The sequence below is a fragment of the Bombus vosnesenskii genome, unplaced genomic scaffold (genome assembly GCF_011952255.1).
Source record: "Bombus vosnesenskii isolate JDL3184/JDL3185 unplaced genomic scaffold, Bvos_JDL3184-5_v1.1 scf7180000013285, whole genome shotgun sequence".
Lineage (NCBI taxonomy): Eukaryota > Metazoa > Arthropoda > Insecta > Hymenoptera > Apidae > Bombus > Bombus vosnesenskii.
In genome coordinates this window covers 3,734,675-3,750,000 of record NW_022882938.1, presented here as the reverse complement: position 1 = coordinate 3,750,000, position 15,326 = coordinate 3,734,675, and the positions used below count along the sequence as shown (strand labels likewise).

Below are 15,326 nucleotides of genomic sequence, written 5' to 3'. Positions count from 1 at the left end.
GGATAAGGTGATTCAGACAACAACGGAATATAAGGTTTAGCAAGAAGCAAGTTAGAAGTGCAATTTTTAAAAAGATTCACGCGGCAAGGGGGATGCGAGGAACTACAGGCACTAACGTAGGAGGTTTTCGAACTCTGGTTTCTACAAAGATCAGGTTACTCCGGCTGGAAGCCCAAACGACAGATGGTAGGTGGAAAAGTGCTCGAGCACCGCCATCGACTCTCACGGCTCTTTGTACACGGCCGAAATACTCCTGCTTCACAGCCTACAAAGCGCCTCGCAATTCAACCTTCTTTTTTAACTCTCTCCCCGATACAAGGTGCCAATAACTTCTCAAAAAGAAAGAGTAGATACGTCTTTTCATTAGAAGCACAGAAACGTTTTTGAAGGAAGATCAACCATGGGCCTATCGTGTGAATTTATCTTACAGCTGACAAACTTTTTGTTAACTCTTCGATAAATGTTCTTACGACAAGTTAATCGGATGGAATTTAATTATAGATAACGTTTGCGACAATGTTGCGAAGGCTTGACCTAAAATAATTTCAAGGATTTCCACCGAGGCGATCAACGAAATCCTCACTCCCACGATGTTGTTTTCAACTACGGCATTAATAACGCTTACAATATTCATTCAGTGATCCAGCTGATAGCGACTCTTATCTCCAAGTCGCCTATCGATTTAACTCGCCGGAAGATACGATTTCTTGGATTCGTTTATCTAAACAGAGACTTTTGAAAAACGACCACTAGCGAAGAACAAAGGAAAGATTCAAGCCCCCCAAAAAACAAATTCAGCAAATTAATTATGAGCTTACATACTGATAAAAAATACATACGTGTTCTCAGATAAATTGATATCAGAATAACCACCTACCATTATCGATTGGCCAACTTCAAATCACTTTATTGCGCGACAAGGAAAACCATATGTCGAAAGAACAGCTTTGACATTGATCAATGATCATCCTTCGGCTGAAGGGCTAAAGATTCTTCCAGAATTTGCTGCAAAATATTCCAATGGAAATTTGCTTTGTTATATTGAGTGCAAATTATGTCTGGTTATCTCTCGATCTTTCAACGATAGATAAGACTCTGCTTGATGACTGATTACTATTAAGAATGAAAGAAAAAATAATTAAATACATTAGAATCAATGTAGGTTTTATTAAGAATTTAATTATGTGTTTTGCAATATATAAAGTTTGATACGAAATATTATGCGTTATATGCTGAAATCAAACAATGGAATAATATAGAACTAAGAGCCCAAAACGTAGACTCCAAATACGTTACAGAATGTAATTACTGAAACATGTATACATTATATGTATACATTACAGATATACATTATACACATCATGTTTCCTATATTTCATGGATATACCTGAAGATTATCAGTGGGACTCTGAAAGGGAACGCGATCGGTTTCCAGATTTAAAGTGTTCAGCCGACTTCCGAGCAAACACAAGGATGCCGTTTCCACTCAGAAGCAGTTACCTGCATTTCCGAAGAATGAAAGTGAAAGAAAAGATCGTTCGATACAGACGGGTAAAGTCGTAGCGCTGTTGGTTTATTTACTCCACGAATTCCTCATTCGCATACAGAGAGGCATTCGCCAATAGACACAGCTCTACCACACAATACCTATGTAATATAACATATCGAATTTTCTACCCACTAACTGAAACAAAGAAAAAAGAATGAAGAAGGAATGCCTCACTCTAATGTTTCATGCACACACGTAACATCGAAGTTACTGAGTTAGAACTACCTCGAGAACTCTTGCATTTTCTTGACCATGAAATGGAACCGAAATAGGAAAGACAAGAGGGAAAGAAGACAAATGGCTACTTTTACTAATATATCTTTAAACATAGTTTCAGACGCAGTTCTTCGTTTGAAAAGTTATTTGAGCTATTTATCATAGCTATTTATAACTTAATTAAAGTTTTACATAAGATTATAAGGGTTATATACCTTTATCTTAAACAAATTTATTATCCTTCCAAAAGAACTCCACGATTGAAAGATAATTTTATTATATCTTGTGATTATGCAATATTAACGATATCCTTGGAAATGGATGCCCATTTTTTTTTTAAATTAGTTAACAATAATATAAGAATGTAATCAATACAATAAATTTGAACTCCAAATAAAGGGAAAATAATACTATTTTGAAAAACACTACAAAAAGTTGAACTATTTTCATAAAAAGAAATTTATGACTTGCTACCGTTTTGAGCGATAACAAAATGGCGGAAAGAACAAGTATGTATAAAATTCTTACGTCCGTTTCGTTTTTCTGAGACACCGTGTATAAACTGGATCGTCCTTCGAGAAGCTGGAGTGTCTATTGTTTCAACTCCGGCGAAAGAGCAATATAATATCTTTCGAGAAGCTGCCGCTGGGTTTCCAGATGCGGGCAGACGTTCCTCCAGGTTCTCCATGCACGAGATGCATGGACCCGTATGCAAGTTTCAGCACCCACGAAGGACCCATATGGGGAAAAATTTCATTACTCGCTTGACTTTCGAACTTATTAAAACCGACATGATATTTCTTTTCCATTCATAACTTCCGAATTCGTAACACCAACTCTACCCGCGCCACGAACTACCGATGCACTACTGCCAGCTTAAAATTTGAACGTTAAGAAAAAAACGCTTCGTTCGAGAATCGAAGGCACGCTATTATCGAACGATTGTCACTCGAACTCGTATTGTTGCAAACATCATACAATTGGCTATACTCTGTTGAACGAGTCAAGTCAGGAGTGGTGAATAACATCACGTGATCAAAATCTAGGGCAAAACAGGATCGATTGTCAATCTTGAGTTTTAAGATATAAAATGGAAAGTTATTTTTTCCGAATAAGTGTATTTTTTAAAATCTATCGACTTAGATTCGTTGCCAATTAACCAAACAAATTTTACTAAGCAGCTAGATTAGAATTTTCTACAATCCCTGAAGAGTATAATTTACTAACAATTACCGAGCAATAATTGACCGATTAATCAGTTGTGTATATGATAAATATACTGATCTGTTAAAAAAAGAAGCAACAATTTACCTCAAAGTGGAAGTTCTCTCTTTTTTAGTTTTTCCAACAGAAAGCATATTTGGCAAAACAAGAATCGTCTTGTCTCTAAACCGATCAACGCGCAACGGTTTCTTTTTCTCTTTCTCTAGCATACATGCTCCCTCTCCCCTTTATATTCTTTCCTCACATCTTCTTCTTCCTCCCTTCTTCCTTTCTATCCCTCGTGCGATGTCAGAACGTTCGCGGAGCTTTGTCATCGTGGTGTCTTCTCTGGCCTTTGATATTTGTCGCGTCTTTGGTAGAAAGAAGAAACAGTCGAGAGACAAACGAGGGAAGAAGCATGGTAGGTCGCAGCGTTGCCATGCTGTACTCCCCGAGATCCGAGAAAGTGTACAAAAACCATTCGACCCACCAACACCGAGGGCATCGCGTTCCTTTTTTAAATTGCCAGGCTAGCCATCCCCTCGTATGCGTTTAACTTACACTGTCCAACACACTATTTCTCTCTCTCCCCCTTGCGTTTCCTATCTCTTTACCCCCTCCTCCCCCTCCTCCTCCCTTGCGCTCTTTTTCTCTCGTCTCTGTCTGTATGTATACCAAATACTGTTCGACGGAAATATTACCTACACGCGTTACCAGCGAAATATGTTACGCAGACACCGTAGAAAAAATGATCCAGATCTGGCATAAATTATTTGTCAGAGTCTAAAATATTGGGTTAAATATTCCACAAAAATACAGCCTAATATTATCACACTATCTAGATTAATGCTTTAGTAAAAATCGATGAATTTTTATGAGCTCGACTAGGTTGGCAATAATGATCTATTGGATATTTCTGTACGAGACTAGTCTCAGGATATAAAAACTAATGAGATTTTTTTACATATATATTTACATCATTATGCGTTATCTGTAATAAAAATCACAAATAATTGTAAAATATCGTAATAGAATTTCATAATCGAAGTGTTATAAGATATGTTCATTCGTTAAACACAATATCGATTCTGTATCACTCGATATATTGTATCTTGTAGTGCGTTATCGATATATTTATTTTTTGATTTATAATTATGTATGCAAAAAAACAATTTCCGACACACCTTACTCAAAGATTATTATTAAAAGATTCCACAAACGAACAGTAAGTACGTTGGTCGAAATGATAAAAAAAGAAATAGCAAGTAACGTAAAATGTGATACGATTATCAGGTACGAGATATTTACGATCGATACGAATCAATGCGAAAGGCTTAATCTTCGAAATGTTCTTACAAACATCGAGAGTCGAATTTCACTTTGAAAGAACCTTATTTGAAACATGCCAATTACATACATATGTATATTCGAGTCACGACCGAGTACAATAGAATCGTTATCTCTATTGTGCAATCAATTTTTCTTCAAATAAATATATTTCAAGCGAGACAAAGATATGAATAATAAACGATATGACGTAAGTAAACGAATATCTCCTAAATCGTACGGTAGGCTTACACAAGATAATACATTCGTGAATACAATACTACGAAAGCTATGATATAAAAGAATTCGTTTTGTTACACAGAGGTGACATCAAATACAAAAAATAAAATGTAACCGCATATTTAAGGAAAACAAAACTTCTATTTATTTACCTCCAATTCGGCTCCAGCCGATAGAAATAAACAAATAAAACCTGTGACATGCTTGCACATGTAACGTACTTAGATTATAATATACGTATCTTAATTTTCCGTGGGATGCAAAGTAACCAAGAGAACACTCGTCAAAACAAATATACGCCTGACCGAACGTAGGCGTATACTTTTCTGACGCTACGTTCTACCCTGTTGTAATATTTTAGAATTTCTTCGTCTCGTTTTGCTACATCGTTTTCATAGTAAAAAAACTCGAAACTCTGGCCTAACATAAGACCAATACAATTCAGAAGTTTCGAAGATTTGCGTTCGCGCGCTCGTATCACGCAGAAAGCGCGCAGGTGGACTGTCTTTTAACGTGTTCACTTACCTGTTCTCCAACGTAAAATCCAGTGAAGAGCGCAACCGTGTCAATTGTCCAGATAATGTCCACGAAAAACACCAAACAGGAATCGAACACAAAACAACAATCACGTGTACGACTGTGAGGCGCACGCACATCGGCAGCACTAACGCGGTATACCCGTACACAATACAGATTACAAATATATTATGGCCACGGCTCAGGCGTTCATGAATGAAACTAAAAGCGGGTTCACCTCCCCACCCCGGGGCACAGTGCCTTTAGCCAATCACTGATGGGCGAACGTATTCTCCTCTGTGATTCGTTGTCGTATTCTGCGCATTCCGTTGGAACATTACTGCAGTCGGGGTATACAAATAATAGATGGTTCACACTAACTTCAATTTTTACCTACTATTTTATTAATGTACATTATAAAAATTAAAATGTAAACTTTTAAAAATATAAATCTGAAATACAAACATGAGCTCGATAGGGTGGACCAATTTATACTGATACTATTATTATAAATATATAAGTATTAGCTAGAAATAGATAACTAAATAAATATTTTGATCTTTTTGATAGATTTATTTTTAAAATATTAATATCTTTAATTTATTATATTGTGCAATTTTAACCAATCACGTAGCCTGTTGGTGGAGATTATTATACATAAGTAAGAGTGCATTCTATATATTGACATATATTCTAGGGTAACGAATAACGACAAGTACCTCGTAGGTTCTGTCCGAATAAAAAGGTAAAGGTGTAGTACTTTAAATTCATATTACGATTTTAACAGTATTATTTATCTTTTTTTGTATCTCGACAAGTTTTTATCATGTTTTATTCTGTTTATTACATCTTATGTAATAAACGTAACCTATATTACATAAGAGAAATCTTGTATAGCATTTCCTTTATTTAGAAATTTGAATCTATATGTTAAACAATTTTCGTTATTGACTTTGTTTCTTGTCATTTATCATTTTATCATTTTTTCATTTAAAGTTAAATATGCATTTTATATTCGATTTGTTAAGGAAAAATGCTTATCCAGAGAGTCATTACAAGTGTACCAAAAGTTATCAAACGTGACATTGGTATTCTTGCACCAGCACTTCAAAAAGCAACGGATCCTATACAACAACTTTTCTTAGACAAAATACGCGAATATTCTGCAAAAAGCGCGTAAGTAAAAATAAAATATTTCAACACAAGTGTCCTAATATCAATTTATGTCTTAATATCAATCCATAAATTTAGTGGTGGAAAGTTAGTTGATGCTACTCCTGAACTTGAAAAAGAGAGGAAATCTGAGCTTGATAGAATTCGGAAACAATATGATATAAAGGGTGATCCAAAAAACTTCCCAAAATTTAAATTTGAAGGTATGCTCATTACTTAAATTATTAATAGGAGTATATATAGTATTTTATATTATATTAAACGAGTTGAAAGTCTTGCAATTATAAAGTATTATAAAACATGAAAGATCTTTTCTTTCAGCTCCAGTAGTGGAAAAATGAATATATTACATAACTCTTTACAAGTATATATAAAACTAGAATATTAAAATTGTTATACTTGATAAATAGTTGTAGAAATATATGTATATGTAAAATTATAAATATAAGGTTAAACTTTATTTTCCTTAATATTGCTTAAATTAGATATAATCACAGTAAAAACATATAAATTACTTTGAATCTACAAGAACTTTTGTATTCTGGATAATTTCTAACAATGTTTTCATATTAGATTTTATGGCCACAGATTTACAGATCTTCATAAACTTCTCTATTTCACTTTTAGGAATCAAAGTTTTAAAGTTACCAGAACAAGAACAAAGTTCGTTCATATTTTCCCTCTTAACTTCATTACATTTACAACATTGTAAATCTTGCAACATGTAAGCCATACTTTTATGATCTAACATGTCCATCAAAAGGAACTCTATTTCATCATTGTCATAGTCCATTTTACAAAGAGGACATTTCCATATGTACCTGTACAAACAGTAGTATTATGTACTAGAATACAAATAGCTTTTATAATATTGTGCATTACCTATCCCGATCCATGGTACAAAAGTTATCTTTGCAAAGATCGATGTCCCTTGTGTGATTACATACTTTACAAATAATTTCAGGCACAACTAAAGAAATGCACGGATCTTTCCAATCAACTAGATCGCTGAAACTGCCAACTCTAATTAGCTTTAACATGTTTGTTCGCAAATAGTATACTTCATTTTCAACTTCTGCATCCAGAGATAAAACCTGATATTAAAATTAATTTTTATTTACTTTCCTCGTAAAATAATCCTAACATATTCGTATTCGTGTTTAAATACCTTACAAACTGATTTTATTAACTCCAATGCTGGATTAATTTTCTTACTGTCTTTACCATCTAAATCTAAGTTTGGACATTCTTCAATTGTTAATGTTTTTTCTGGAAGATTTTTATGTATTTTCTGTACAATTCTATAACATAATTGAATAAAATATGTCAATCAAGTTCTTCATATAATGATAAAGTAAAACAATTATACTTACTGGAATAGTTTTTGGGACATATCTCCCTTTATCAGTTTTTTAGCAAATTCTGCAGTATTCTCAAGTGATCCTAATCCAAGTTGTGCAGTTGTGCAGTTGTGTGATAATTGACTTAAATTATTTAAGTTCCTAGGCCTTACAGTAGTATTCAATTCATTTTCCAATATGAACTGATAAATTGCATGGAAGTATCCCGCTATTATAGCAGTAAAGCTTGATTGACATGCAGCTTCTTTGGGGAGACACTCCATTAAATTCCAATTCATTACTATTTCAGGCTTAATAACAGAGAAAATCCAATGAAAATATCACAAATAGAAAACAAAAAAAGAATTGTATGTCTTAGTAAACACTTACCTCGTCGTCATTCTCATCTTCAGCATTTTCACTATTTGTATCCGTAGTATTCTCTATATCTTTCGGTAATTTTCCTTTTATACCTCCATAATTATGCTGTTAATTTATACAAATGTTTTTATATATTAAAGTATGCCATTTATTATTATATTGAAAGAATTGAAATTTTACTTACTACATCAAGCCATGTTAAATACTCCCAACACTGTTCAAAAGTTATTTCAATACTGTGGAATAGTTCTTTATCGCGTATTGTTTGAACAACGAATTCCATATAGTTTAATGCATCACTCATTGTCCTTTTCTTGGTACAAATGATGATTTTATTAAAATTGGCAAAAATAATTATGGATCCCAGATTTTTAAATTCTGCTAATAACTGCGCGAATAATTTTTTCATGTAGGTATGCAAAGTTCTTTTCAAAGCAGGATCGTAAAGTAAAGAACTGGGTGAACGTAACCATCTAAGAAGTATAAATTTACGAATTACAAAAAAAACAGGTGTAACATTGGTATAGAGATGTCCGTGCTTACCTGTAAAAATGAATAATTTGATAATCTGCAAATATATTTTTATGAACTGATACATCTAGCAACCATGTGTTTACCATATTTCGCAATATTCTAAAAGCAGGACTGCAAAGAACAGTTTCGTCGTAATTAGGAATTATATTTGTCATGCCATCATGTGTTGCCATATCCTATGGAAAAATTTGAGTTACATATAAATATATTCTTATACGCTTTCTAACACGTTCTTTTTCTAAATTATATACTTGAACAGATGTCTGTTGTTGAGTGTGGAATGCGACAAAATTACTAGTTCCATCAATATCGTGAATATGGTGATGCTGTAATAATGTATTTACTGCTAAACTTTCTATCTCCAATTCAATACAAACACTAGAATAAGTTCCGGCATTATTTGCAGCAGAATGTAAACTTTCTTCATAATCTGTCAATAATCTGTAATTGATTACATATATTAAGATAATGGTAGTAATTCAAATTTCATGTTTAAGCGTAAATGCAACCTGTTATCATCATTTTCACTGCCACCCAAGTCTGGTTTCTCTGTTGGAGAACACCATAATACAAAGTTATTCTTTTGCAAATGTCTTGCAAAAAATACGTCTGCACCAAAAACAATAGGATCCGCAGGAATATTTCCAATTGGCACATGAAGGAATCTACATTGTTCTGTCATTAATTCATAAATTTGCTGGCTCTTAAGGTAATGACGTAACATCGTTTTTGCACCAACTTTCTGCCACTCCAGTGTATTGTATAAAGTTTCAATATCTTGTACATAGGTGCTAATTAGAGGAAAGTCATTAAGTAATGGCATGTGAGTTACTAATGTCGTTTTATCTAAGGTAAAAACGTAAAATAGAAAAATAAAATAAATGACAAAAATTTAATGAAAAATTTTTGCATATAAATCTAAATAAAATGTACCTAAAGCTGTCTGAATAATAAATATTGTTGCACCATGTCCCTCATTTTTATATGTAGTTATAACTGCTTGTAAAATACGACAGACTTGTTGAAAGTTTGTTTCAAATTTTAATTCGAATCGCATCGACTCTGGTAAAAATGTTACTTTGTCTTCCCCATTTGTGGATATACTGCAAAAGAATTACTTTAGAATCATTTTCACAGACTAGTAAAAGCATAACTCAGATTTTGTAAATTATACACTGTATCCCGTTCTTGAATGTACAACGTGTTCATATTAGGCATCTGATTTGACGAAACAGAATCCAAAACAAATATATGAGCTCTTTTAGTTGCATTTAAAAACAGTCCCCATAAAGCTCTTTGATGGTTTGAACTCCAATGATGATATAAGAAAATATAATTAGTTTGATTAAGCTGAAATAAAACAGATATTCTTTTAGACCAAAGAAAAAATTACAAGTTAAAATACCATTACATTTTTAAGATATGATTGCACAGCAACACTCTTGTATTCTAACTGATCTAGGGCAAATGTATCTGCACCATCTGCCATGGTCCGTGCTGCCTTAGGATCAACTGTACAAACGCATCCTAATTGAAGAATAGCTCTAAACTCTAGTGACATTTGAGTTTCATAAATTCCTTCAATTTCTGGTCTACTCATATCTTCTAAAAGCTCCCTATGAGCAAATTAAAATAATTTAGATAATTAAATATAAAATATCATCAAAAAATTTAAAGGATGAAACTCACTGACTGTATAATTGGAACTGTGTTTCCGGCACAGTATATTGATATAAATTATATATAGGTCGAGATCGTGGAAGAACTTTCTTGCTTTCTTTCCAAGATACTTTTTTACCTGGTTCTGGATTAGGTTTAGGTTTACGAGTATTTACATAAAATATACGAGGTATTATAAGACGCAATTGATGTAAATCTCTATCGACTAATACCCATAATCGATATAAACCAGGCTTGTTTGTTGGTGATATCTAAACCGATAAATTAATTATTTAAATCATTCAATACAATTATTGAATTTTAATTATTGTTGTTAAAAAAGAACATTTTTCTTACTTGAATAATTTGCCATGGATTCATAAGCAATTTTCTTTGAGTTCGCTTGAAAAAACCACCCAATGTAGATGTATTGGTATCTCTTGCAACACCCCAAGAAACTTCATCTCCATCATTATTAGAACGCTTACTCTTCTTGCTCTTCTGATATTCAGCCCTTTGCTTAGCTTGATGAGCCCATTTCTGTTTGTGGAATTCCAACCATTTTAATCTTTCTTCCTTTGTTGTTCCCATTGGTGGTGGTGAACCTAGAACTTCTTTCCAACTTTTATTTGCATTTTCTGCTTCGTTTCCTTCTAAAAATTGTCGTTTTCTTTTATTAACAATTGGCAATGACTGCTTAGAAGTTGAGGGTTTCCTGGCGATATCCTCTATATCGCATGTTTCAGATGATTCTATATCTTGGTTGCCAATATTTTTTTCTTTATCTTTAGGCATCATGGTAAACATATCAGTAATCTTTTTTTGTTTATGCGTTGCACTTTTTTCCATTACTCTTTTATGCAACCAGTCCGGGTGCTTCACTCTAGGAACCGGATTGGATAACTAAAAAAGAATTATTCTCCTATTATTATATTTAAATTAGGAAGTTTCAAATATCTAGATAAATAAAATAAATACTCCTTGCATTGCTGCTGGAATTGTAATAATTTTTTGAATAGCACTTCCGAGTCTTTCAATATAATAACTCCAATCTAAAATATCCCGTATGTCGTCGCTTTGTAAACTAGAATCTTTTAACCATTTTCGTAAATAATATTTTCTTATTGCAGGTTCCGATTGAAATATTGCTAATGGTATTGCCCTAATTGTATAACGAAATATGTAATTTTATTGTCATACAATTTTCTTCATACAGAAGCAAAACTTCATCCCTACCGTTCTGTAACTGGTGCGCCTTGAGGTTTATTAGCAATAATGTATTTACATGCTAAGCCAGCATCTTTAATCATTTGATCACCTAAAAATTCTGCTAATCTTTTAGCAGTAGAAATAGACGTTGACTTTTGACTTCCATATTCCTCCAATTTTCGTGACATTGATTTGTTTTCGGATATAAGTTCAAATAATTCCGAATCTGGCATATCTGCACACTATAAAGATTTATATATTTAGTTATTAATATGTTACATGTAACAGAATCAACAATATTGGATATTTACTTTGCTATAAAGAATATCAAGCCAATAATCTGCATCTTTAGCTACTGACGCATAGCACTCTTCTAATGTGCTACCTTTTAAGAAAGATTCGAATACGGACGTCTGAAAAACTTTTATTAGCTGAAGTTCACCTCTTCGTTTTACTTCAAAACCTTTCAGTTCAGCCAAAGAACCGTCGAAGTTAAAGACTGCATATCGTTTTTTTAATTTTTTTCCTTCTTCTTTCGCTGCAGGTAATACCATAGCTAAATAAGGACCATCCACTTCAAAAAATATAGAGTTTTCACTCCTAATTTTATACGTAAGATTTTCAGGATCGACGAGTTCATGGTATACGTCATTAGTAAACTGATCCTATAAATAATATGAAAATGATACAAAAAAAGAGCTCTAGTTAATAAAAAAATGTCGTTGCAATACTGATTTACCTTCACCATAAAATTAAGAACAGCATTCGGATATGATACTACCAATTTTTTTTTCTTTGGGTGAGTAGTATGAACAACAACATTATCAGGAAAAGATGCTGGTAGAACGCACCAGATTCCATCCGTATCTAATTCTAAAGGTCGGCCAACTTGTTCGATAATTTCTCTAGCTCTCATAATAATGTGTGCTCCCGTGTAACATACTATGCCACCCATCTCCATACTAAACCATCGAGACCTAACATATCGAACATTGTATTAATAATTTTAAATATAAGAAAAGATAAACATACATACCCTTTTCTCATAACGTATCCATAGAAGGAATTTAAGATACATTTGTGTGCCAGTTGTAATGAATCATATAGTACTTCTCGATTTTTAGCAGATTTAATATCAGCAGCATCTCCTTTTGCTACGGCTGCCGCCACCTCTTGTTTAGCTACTTTAGTAAGCGCCTTGTATTCATATCTCCTATCTCTAAACGCTCGTACAGTGTCAACATAAAATGAATTCTCTTTTTGGCAAATCGTTTGTGTTCTTTCTTCCATGCTAGTAATCTTAACTTTCTTGTAAGCTTTCTTACAGTATTCTGTGAGTCGTTTCTTCTCATACGATACTTGTTCCTCTTTAGATAATTCATGATATGCCCTACGAGCTCCGCCTGGGAATTGCGATGGAAATTTTTCATTTTCAAGTTGTTGCTGCATTCGTTGATATTCACTTAAAGTTGCAGTAACTGAAATCAAGTAAAAATATGTTTGTATGTAAGAATAAACAAATTTAACAAATATTATTTACGCATCTTGTTGTCTTACAATATTCTCCTCTCCACATCCACTCCATTTTTCTTTGACAAAGTGCTCCTGGTTTATTATAATTACATGCAGCACATACAGTTTCATCGACCATCGCGGATGGTTGAAGACGATTGGTTAAAATAATATTTGGATACATAGCACCGACATCTAAGTGATATATTACAGGGTTCTCTAATCTCAGTGGTTGATTTCTTAAACCTTCCAATTTCACTGTAATTTCTTCAACCACTTCCTCAAAATTTGTAACCATTTCCATGGGCACTTTTTCTTCTTCTTGTATAGCATGCTTTAATGCAGATTCAACGCCATTTATTAATTCTTCTACTGCACTTGGTACTATTTTAAAACGACAAGGAATATCGGCTCTGAAAACACCAGATTCTAAAGCTTCAACATGTCCTCCAACATATGTTTCTTGATCCAATAAATGACCATCTTTCGTAAATTTGTTGAATTCCTGCTCCTGTTTGTTAGGAAATATAATGTTAGCTTGAAAAGCTTGCACCATTAAGAGGGATTCACATAATGTACCAGATCCCTTTCTAAGTACCTGTAAATGGAGAAATATAATTTATATCATCTTTACTATAGCTTATTATATAACTTACTTCATCTGGTTCCATAGGAATAATGGTACACAGAGCAAATATGAAAGGATGAACATATTTATAGTAAAGATAGTACGTTGCAACCGCATCAGAAACTGAATAATTTGCGAGAGTCTCTGGGTCCTCAGACGCCAATCTACACATATCTTCGGGATCCAGTTCCACTGGATTATATCTAAGCTTTGCCTTTGCTACAGCTTTTAAATTCTGAGAACCTACAGGAAGGTAGGAATCGCGCCTGACCCAACTGCAATGAAAATTATATATTGGAAAAAGCTCTTTATGCAATCGTTCCTTTTGCAATTCTATATGATAGTTTCAATAAATTTAGTTTTATATATTGCAGTACCATAAACAGTCCATATGCATGGCTGGTCTACTGCTGTAAACTCCATCACGATTTTTAGAAAAACCAATTCTGTCTTTCATATCCATGTTATGAAAAGCTGCTCTAGTCTCTACAAATGGCCAATCGAAAAAATCACCGTTGTATGTTACGAATATATGTGGTCGAATATCGTTTATGTGATCGAAAAATCTTTTTATTGTGGCCTTTTCATTAGGTTCGTTGAAAACTGTAAAAAATCCCTCAAACTCCGGTTTTGGGGTATACTCAAAATTTTCGATATCATTTGCAATTATTTCTCTATTTGTTATTAAATACCCCTGAAAATGTAAATATGTATAAAATACACTTAAAGCGTCAAGTAAGTATTAAAATAAGACATTTTTCATACCTGTCCATCAATCATATATGAGATCATCATAATTTGGTCAGTATCAGCATCTGGAAATTTCAGAGGAAGTTTTGTAGTTTCAATATCATATGCCAACACAATTGGATCAGGTGGTTCAATAAGATCATCTCTCTTTGTAATTGTTGGTACATCATTTCCTCTTGTTTTCACAGAATACCAGTTACCACAACAAATTTTCATGTCTATGGAGACACGAACATGATGTGGTACATCGTATTCTCTGTAGAAATATATGCACGCCGTTAACATAAATATTATACTCAACATCAACAAGTGAAAGTATATTACCTGATATCAAGAATATTATCCATAAAATCTATGGTTTGCTTCTTAATATCTCCTGTACCCTGTTCTGTATTTAGTACATCTGATAACATGTTTGAATAATAGGTATTATGTTTTTCACGTTCCTTATTTAACTTTACAGCTTTCATAATACCACGCCTGACTTTATTCAAGTCCACAGTATTAATAAAAGAAATTTTTAAATATTTCTGTTTTAAACCAATGAGGTGATTTGACTAAAAAGAGACAATAGAGAATTATCAGTTTCAACATTTTTTATACTTACTTTTAATTCTATCATACCAGATCAAGATCTTCTTTATAAATAGTCTGTACTTTATGTATTAAATTAGTATATTTTTTATTTAAACCAGTAGAAACTTCCTCATATGTATCCTTTTTGCATAAAATATAAAAATATGGATTATAGGGATAGGAAATTTTAAATCTAGTACAGTCTTCTTCTAAAAAATAATAGTCCACACCACTCATTAATCTTTTATCATTTTCCATAATTTCTGTCTATAAAAAAGTAAAATAATTTGAGGAACAAATACAAAGCAATTCATAATATTTTATATGGTTTTTATACTTACTGCATGCATATTGATAAGAAATCCTGTTCTTTCCTTCGTATCAGTTACTCTATGAAAACCATATAAACCATCTATTCTTATATTTTCATTAACTTCATTTACCCTGTTGCCCCCTGAAATCTCTCTAAAGAAATGTAAAAAGAGTGAATAAATTACAAAAATACTAGTAATCC

The 15,326-nt window shown here is 32.9% G+C and overlaps 3 protein-coding genes across 7 annotated transcripts in view; 1 reads left to right on the top strand and 2 right to left on the bottom strand.

Annotated features, from left to right (window-relative positions):
• LOC117232286 (ETS-like protein pointed) overlaps nucleotides 1–5,254 on the bottom strand; it is a 145,331-nt gene extending 140,077 nt beyond the window's left edge. Inside the window, exon 1 of one of the 3 annotated variants that reach the window (XM_033491592.1) lies at nucleotides 5,060–5,254. The gene's annotated coding sequence lies outside the window, so the exon portion shown is untranslated. The remainder of the gene's footprint in view (nucleotides 1–5,059) is intronic. The other 2 variants (XM_033491598.1, XM_033491596.1) reach the window with 2 other exon arrangements.
• Nucleotides 5,255–5,382: 128 nt separating this feature from the next.
• LOC117232289 (ATP synthase-coupling factor 6, mitochondrial) lies at nucleotides 5,383–8,442 on the top strand. Of its 2 annotated transcripts, none has more exons than XM_033491601.1 (4): nucleotides 5,383–5,795; nucleotides 6,079–6,226; nucleotides 6,302–6,426; nucleotides 8,358–8,442. In XM_033491601.1, the coding sequence occupies exons 2-4, from the start codon at nucleotides 6,084–6,086 to the stop codon at nucleotides 8,393–8,395; spliced, it is 306 nt and encodes a 101-aa protein (XP_033347492.1). In that variant the 5' UTR covers nucleotides 5,383–5,795; nucleotides 6,079–6,083; the 3' UTR covers nucleotides 8,396–8,442. The 2 variants fall into 2 exon arrangements, with proteins under 2 accessions (XP_033347492.1, XP_033347493.1); XM_033491602.1 differs by lacking the exon at nucleotides 8,358–8,442 and adding an exon at nucleotides 6,545–6,693.
• The window catches only part of LOC117232285 (DNA polymerase epsilon catalytic subunit A), a 19,141-nt gene continuing 10,474 nt past the window's right edge, over nucleotides 6,660–15,326 (bottom strand). The window contains exons 3-28 of one of the 2 annotated variants that reach the window (XM_033491590.1): nucleotides 15,154–15,277; nucleotides 14,861–15,079; nucleotides 14,561–14,793; nucleotides 14,252–14,492; nucleotides 13,864–14,180; nucleotides 13,515–13,761; nucleotides 12,904–13,456; nucleotides 12,383–12,824; nucleotides 12,086–12,323; nucleotides 11,658–12,011; nucleotides 11,374–11,588; nucleotides 11,116–11,299; nucleotides 10,495–11,040; nucleotides 10,168–10,409; nucleotides 9,890–10,094; nucleotides 9,653–9,828; nucleotides 9,412–9,581; nucleotides 8,988–9,324; nucleotides 8,730–8,919; nucleotides 8,488–8,654; nucleotides 8,129–8,417; nucleotides 7,954–8,049; nucleotides 7,597–7,874; nucleotides 7,392–7,524; nucleotides 7,106–7,317; nucleotides 6,660–7,044 (exon numbers count right to left, since the gene is read on the bottom strand). In XM_033491590.1, the coding sequence (XP_033347481.1) occupies nucleotides 6,735–7,044; nucleotides 7,106–7,317; nucleotides 7,392–7,524; nucleotides 7,597–7,874; nucleotides 7,954–8,049; nucleotides 8,129–8,417; nucleotides 8,488–8,654; nucleotides 8,730–8,919; nucleotides 8,988–9,324; nucleotides 9,412–9,581; nucleotides 9,653–9,828; nucleotides 9,890–10,094; nucleotides 10,168–10,409; nucleotides 10,495–11,040; nucleotides 11,116–11,299; nucleotides 11,374–11,588; nucleotides 11,658–12,011; nucleotides 12,086–12,323; nucleotides 12,383–12,824; nucleotides 12,904–13,456; nucleotides 13,515–13,761; nucleotides 13,864–14,180; nucleotides 14,252–14,492; nucleotides 14,561–14,793; nucleotides 14,861–15,079; nucleotides 15,154–15,277 (6,718 nt within the window). In that variant the 3' untranslated portion in view covers nucleotides 6,660–6,734. Of the gene's footprint in view, nucleotides 7,045–7,105; nucleotides 7,318–7,391; nucleotides 7,525–7,596; nucleotides 7,875–7,953; nucleotides 8,050–8,128; nucleotides 8,418–8,487; nucleotides 8,655–8,729; nucleotides 8,920–8,987; nucleotides 9,325–9,411; nucleotides 9,582–9,652; nucleotides 9,829–9,889; nucleotides 10,095–10,167; nucleotides 10,410–10,494; nucleotides 11,041–11,115; nucleotides 11,300–11,373; nucleotides 11,589–11,657; nucleotides 12,012–12,085; nucleotides 12,324–12,382; nucleotides 12,825–12,903; nucleotides 13,457–13,514; nucleotides 13,762–13,863; nucleotides 14,181–14,251; nucleotides 14,493–14,560; nucleotides 14,794–14,860; nucleotides 15,080–15,153; nucleotides 15,278–15,326 lie in introns of those variants that run through there. The other variant, XM_033491591.1, reaches the window with a different exon arrangement.

What these genes read in the sequence shown, in the direction of transcription:
- LOC117232289 (XM_033491601.1), top strand. Translation starts at nt 6,084, where the DNA reads ATGCTTATCCAGAGAGTCATTACAAGTGTACCAAAAGTTATCAAACGT. An exon ending in GAATATTCTGCAAAAAGCGC is followed by an intron (nt 6,227 to 6,301) that starts GTAAGTAAAAAT and finishes CCATAAATTTAG; the next exon opens with TGGTGGAAAGTTAGTTGATG. An exon ending in CCCAAAATTTAAATTTGAAG is followed by an intron (nt 6,427 to 8,357) that starts GTATGCTCATTA and finishes TTTTTCATGTAG; the next exon opens with GTATGCAAAGTTCTTTTCAA.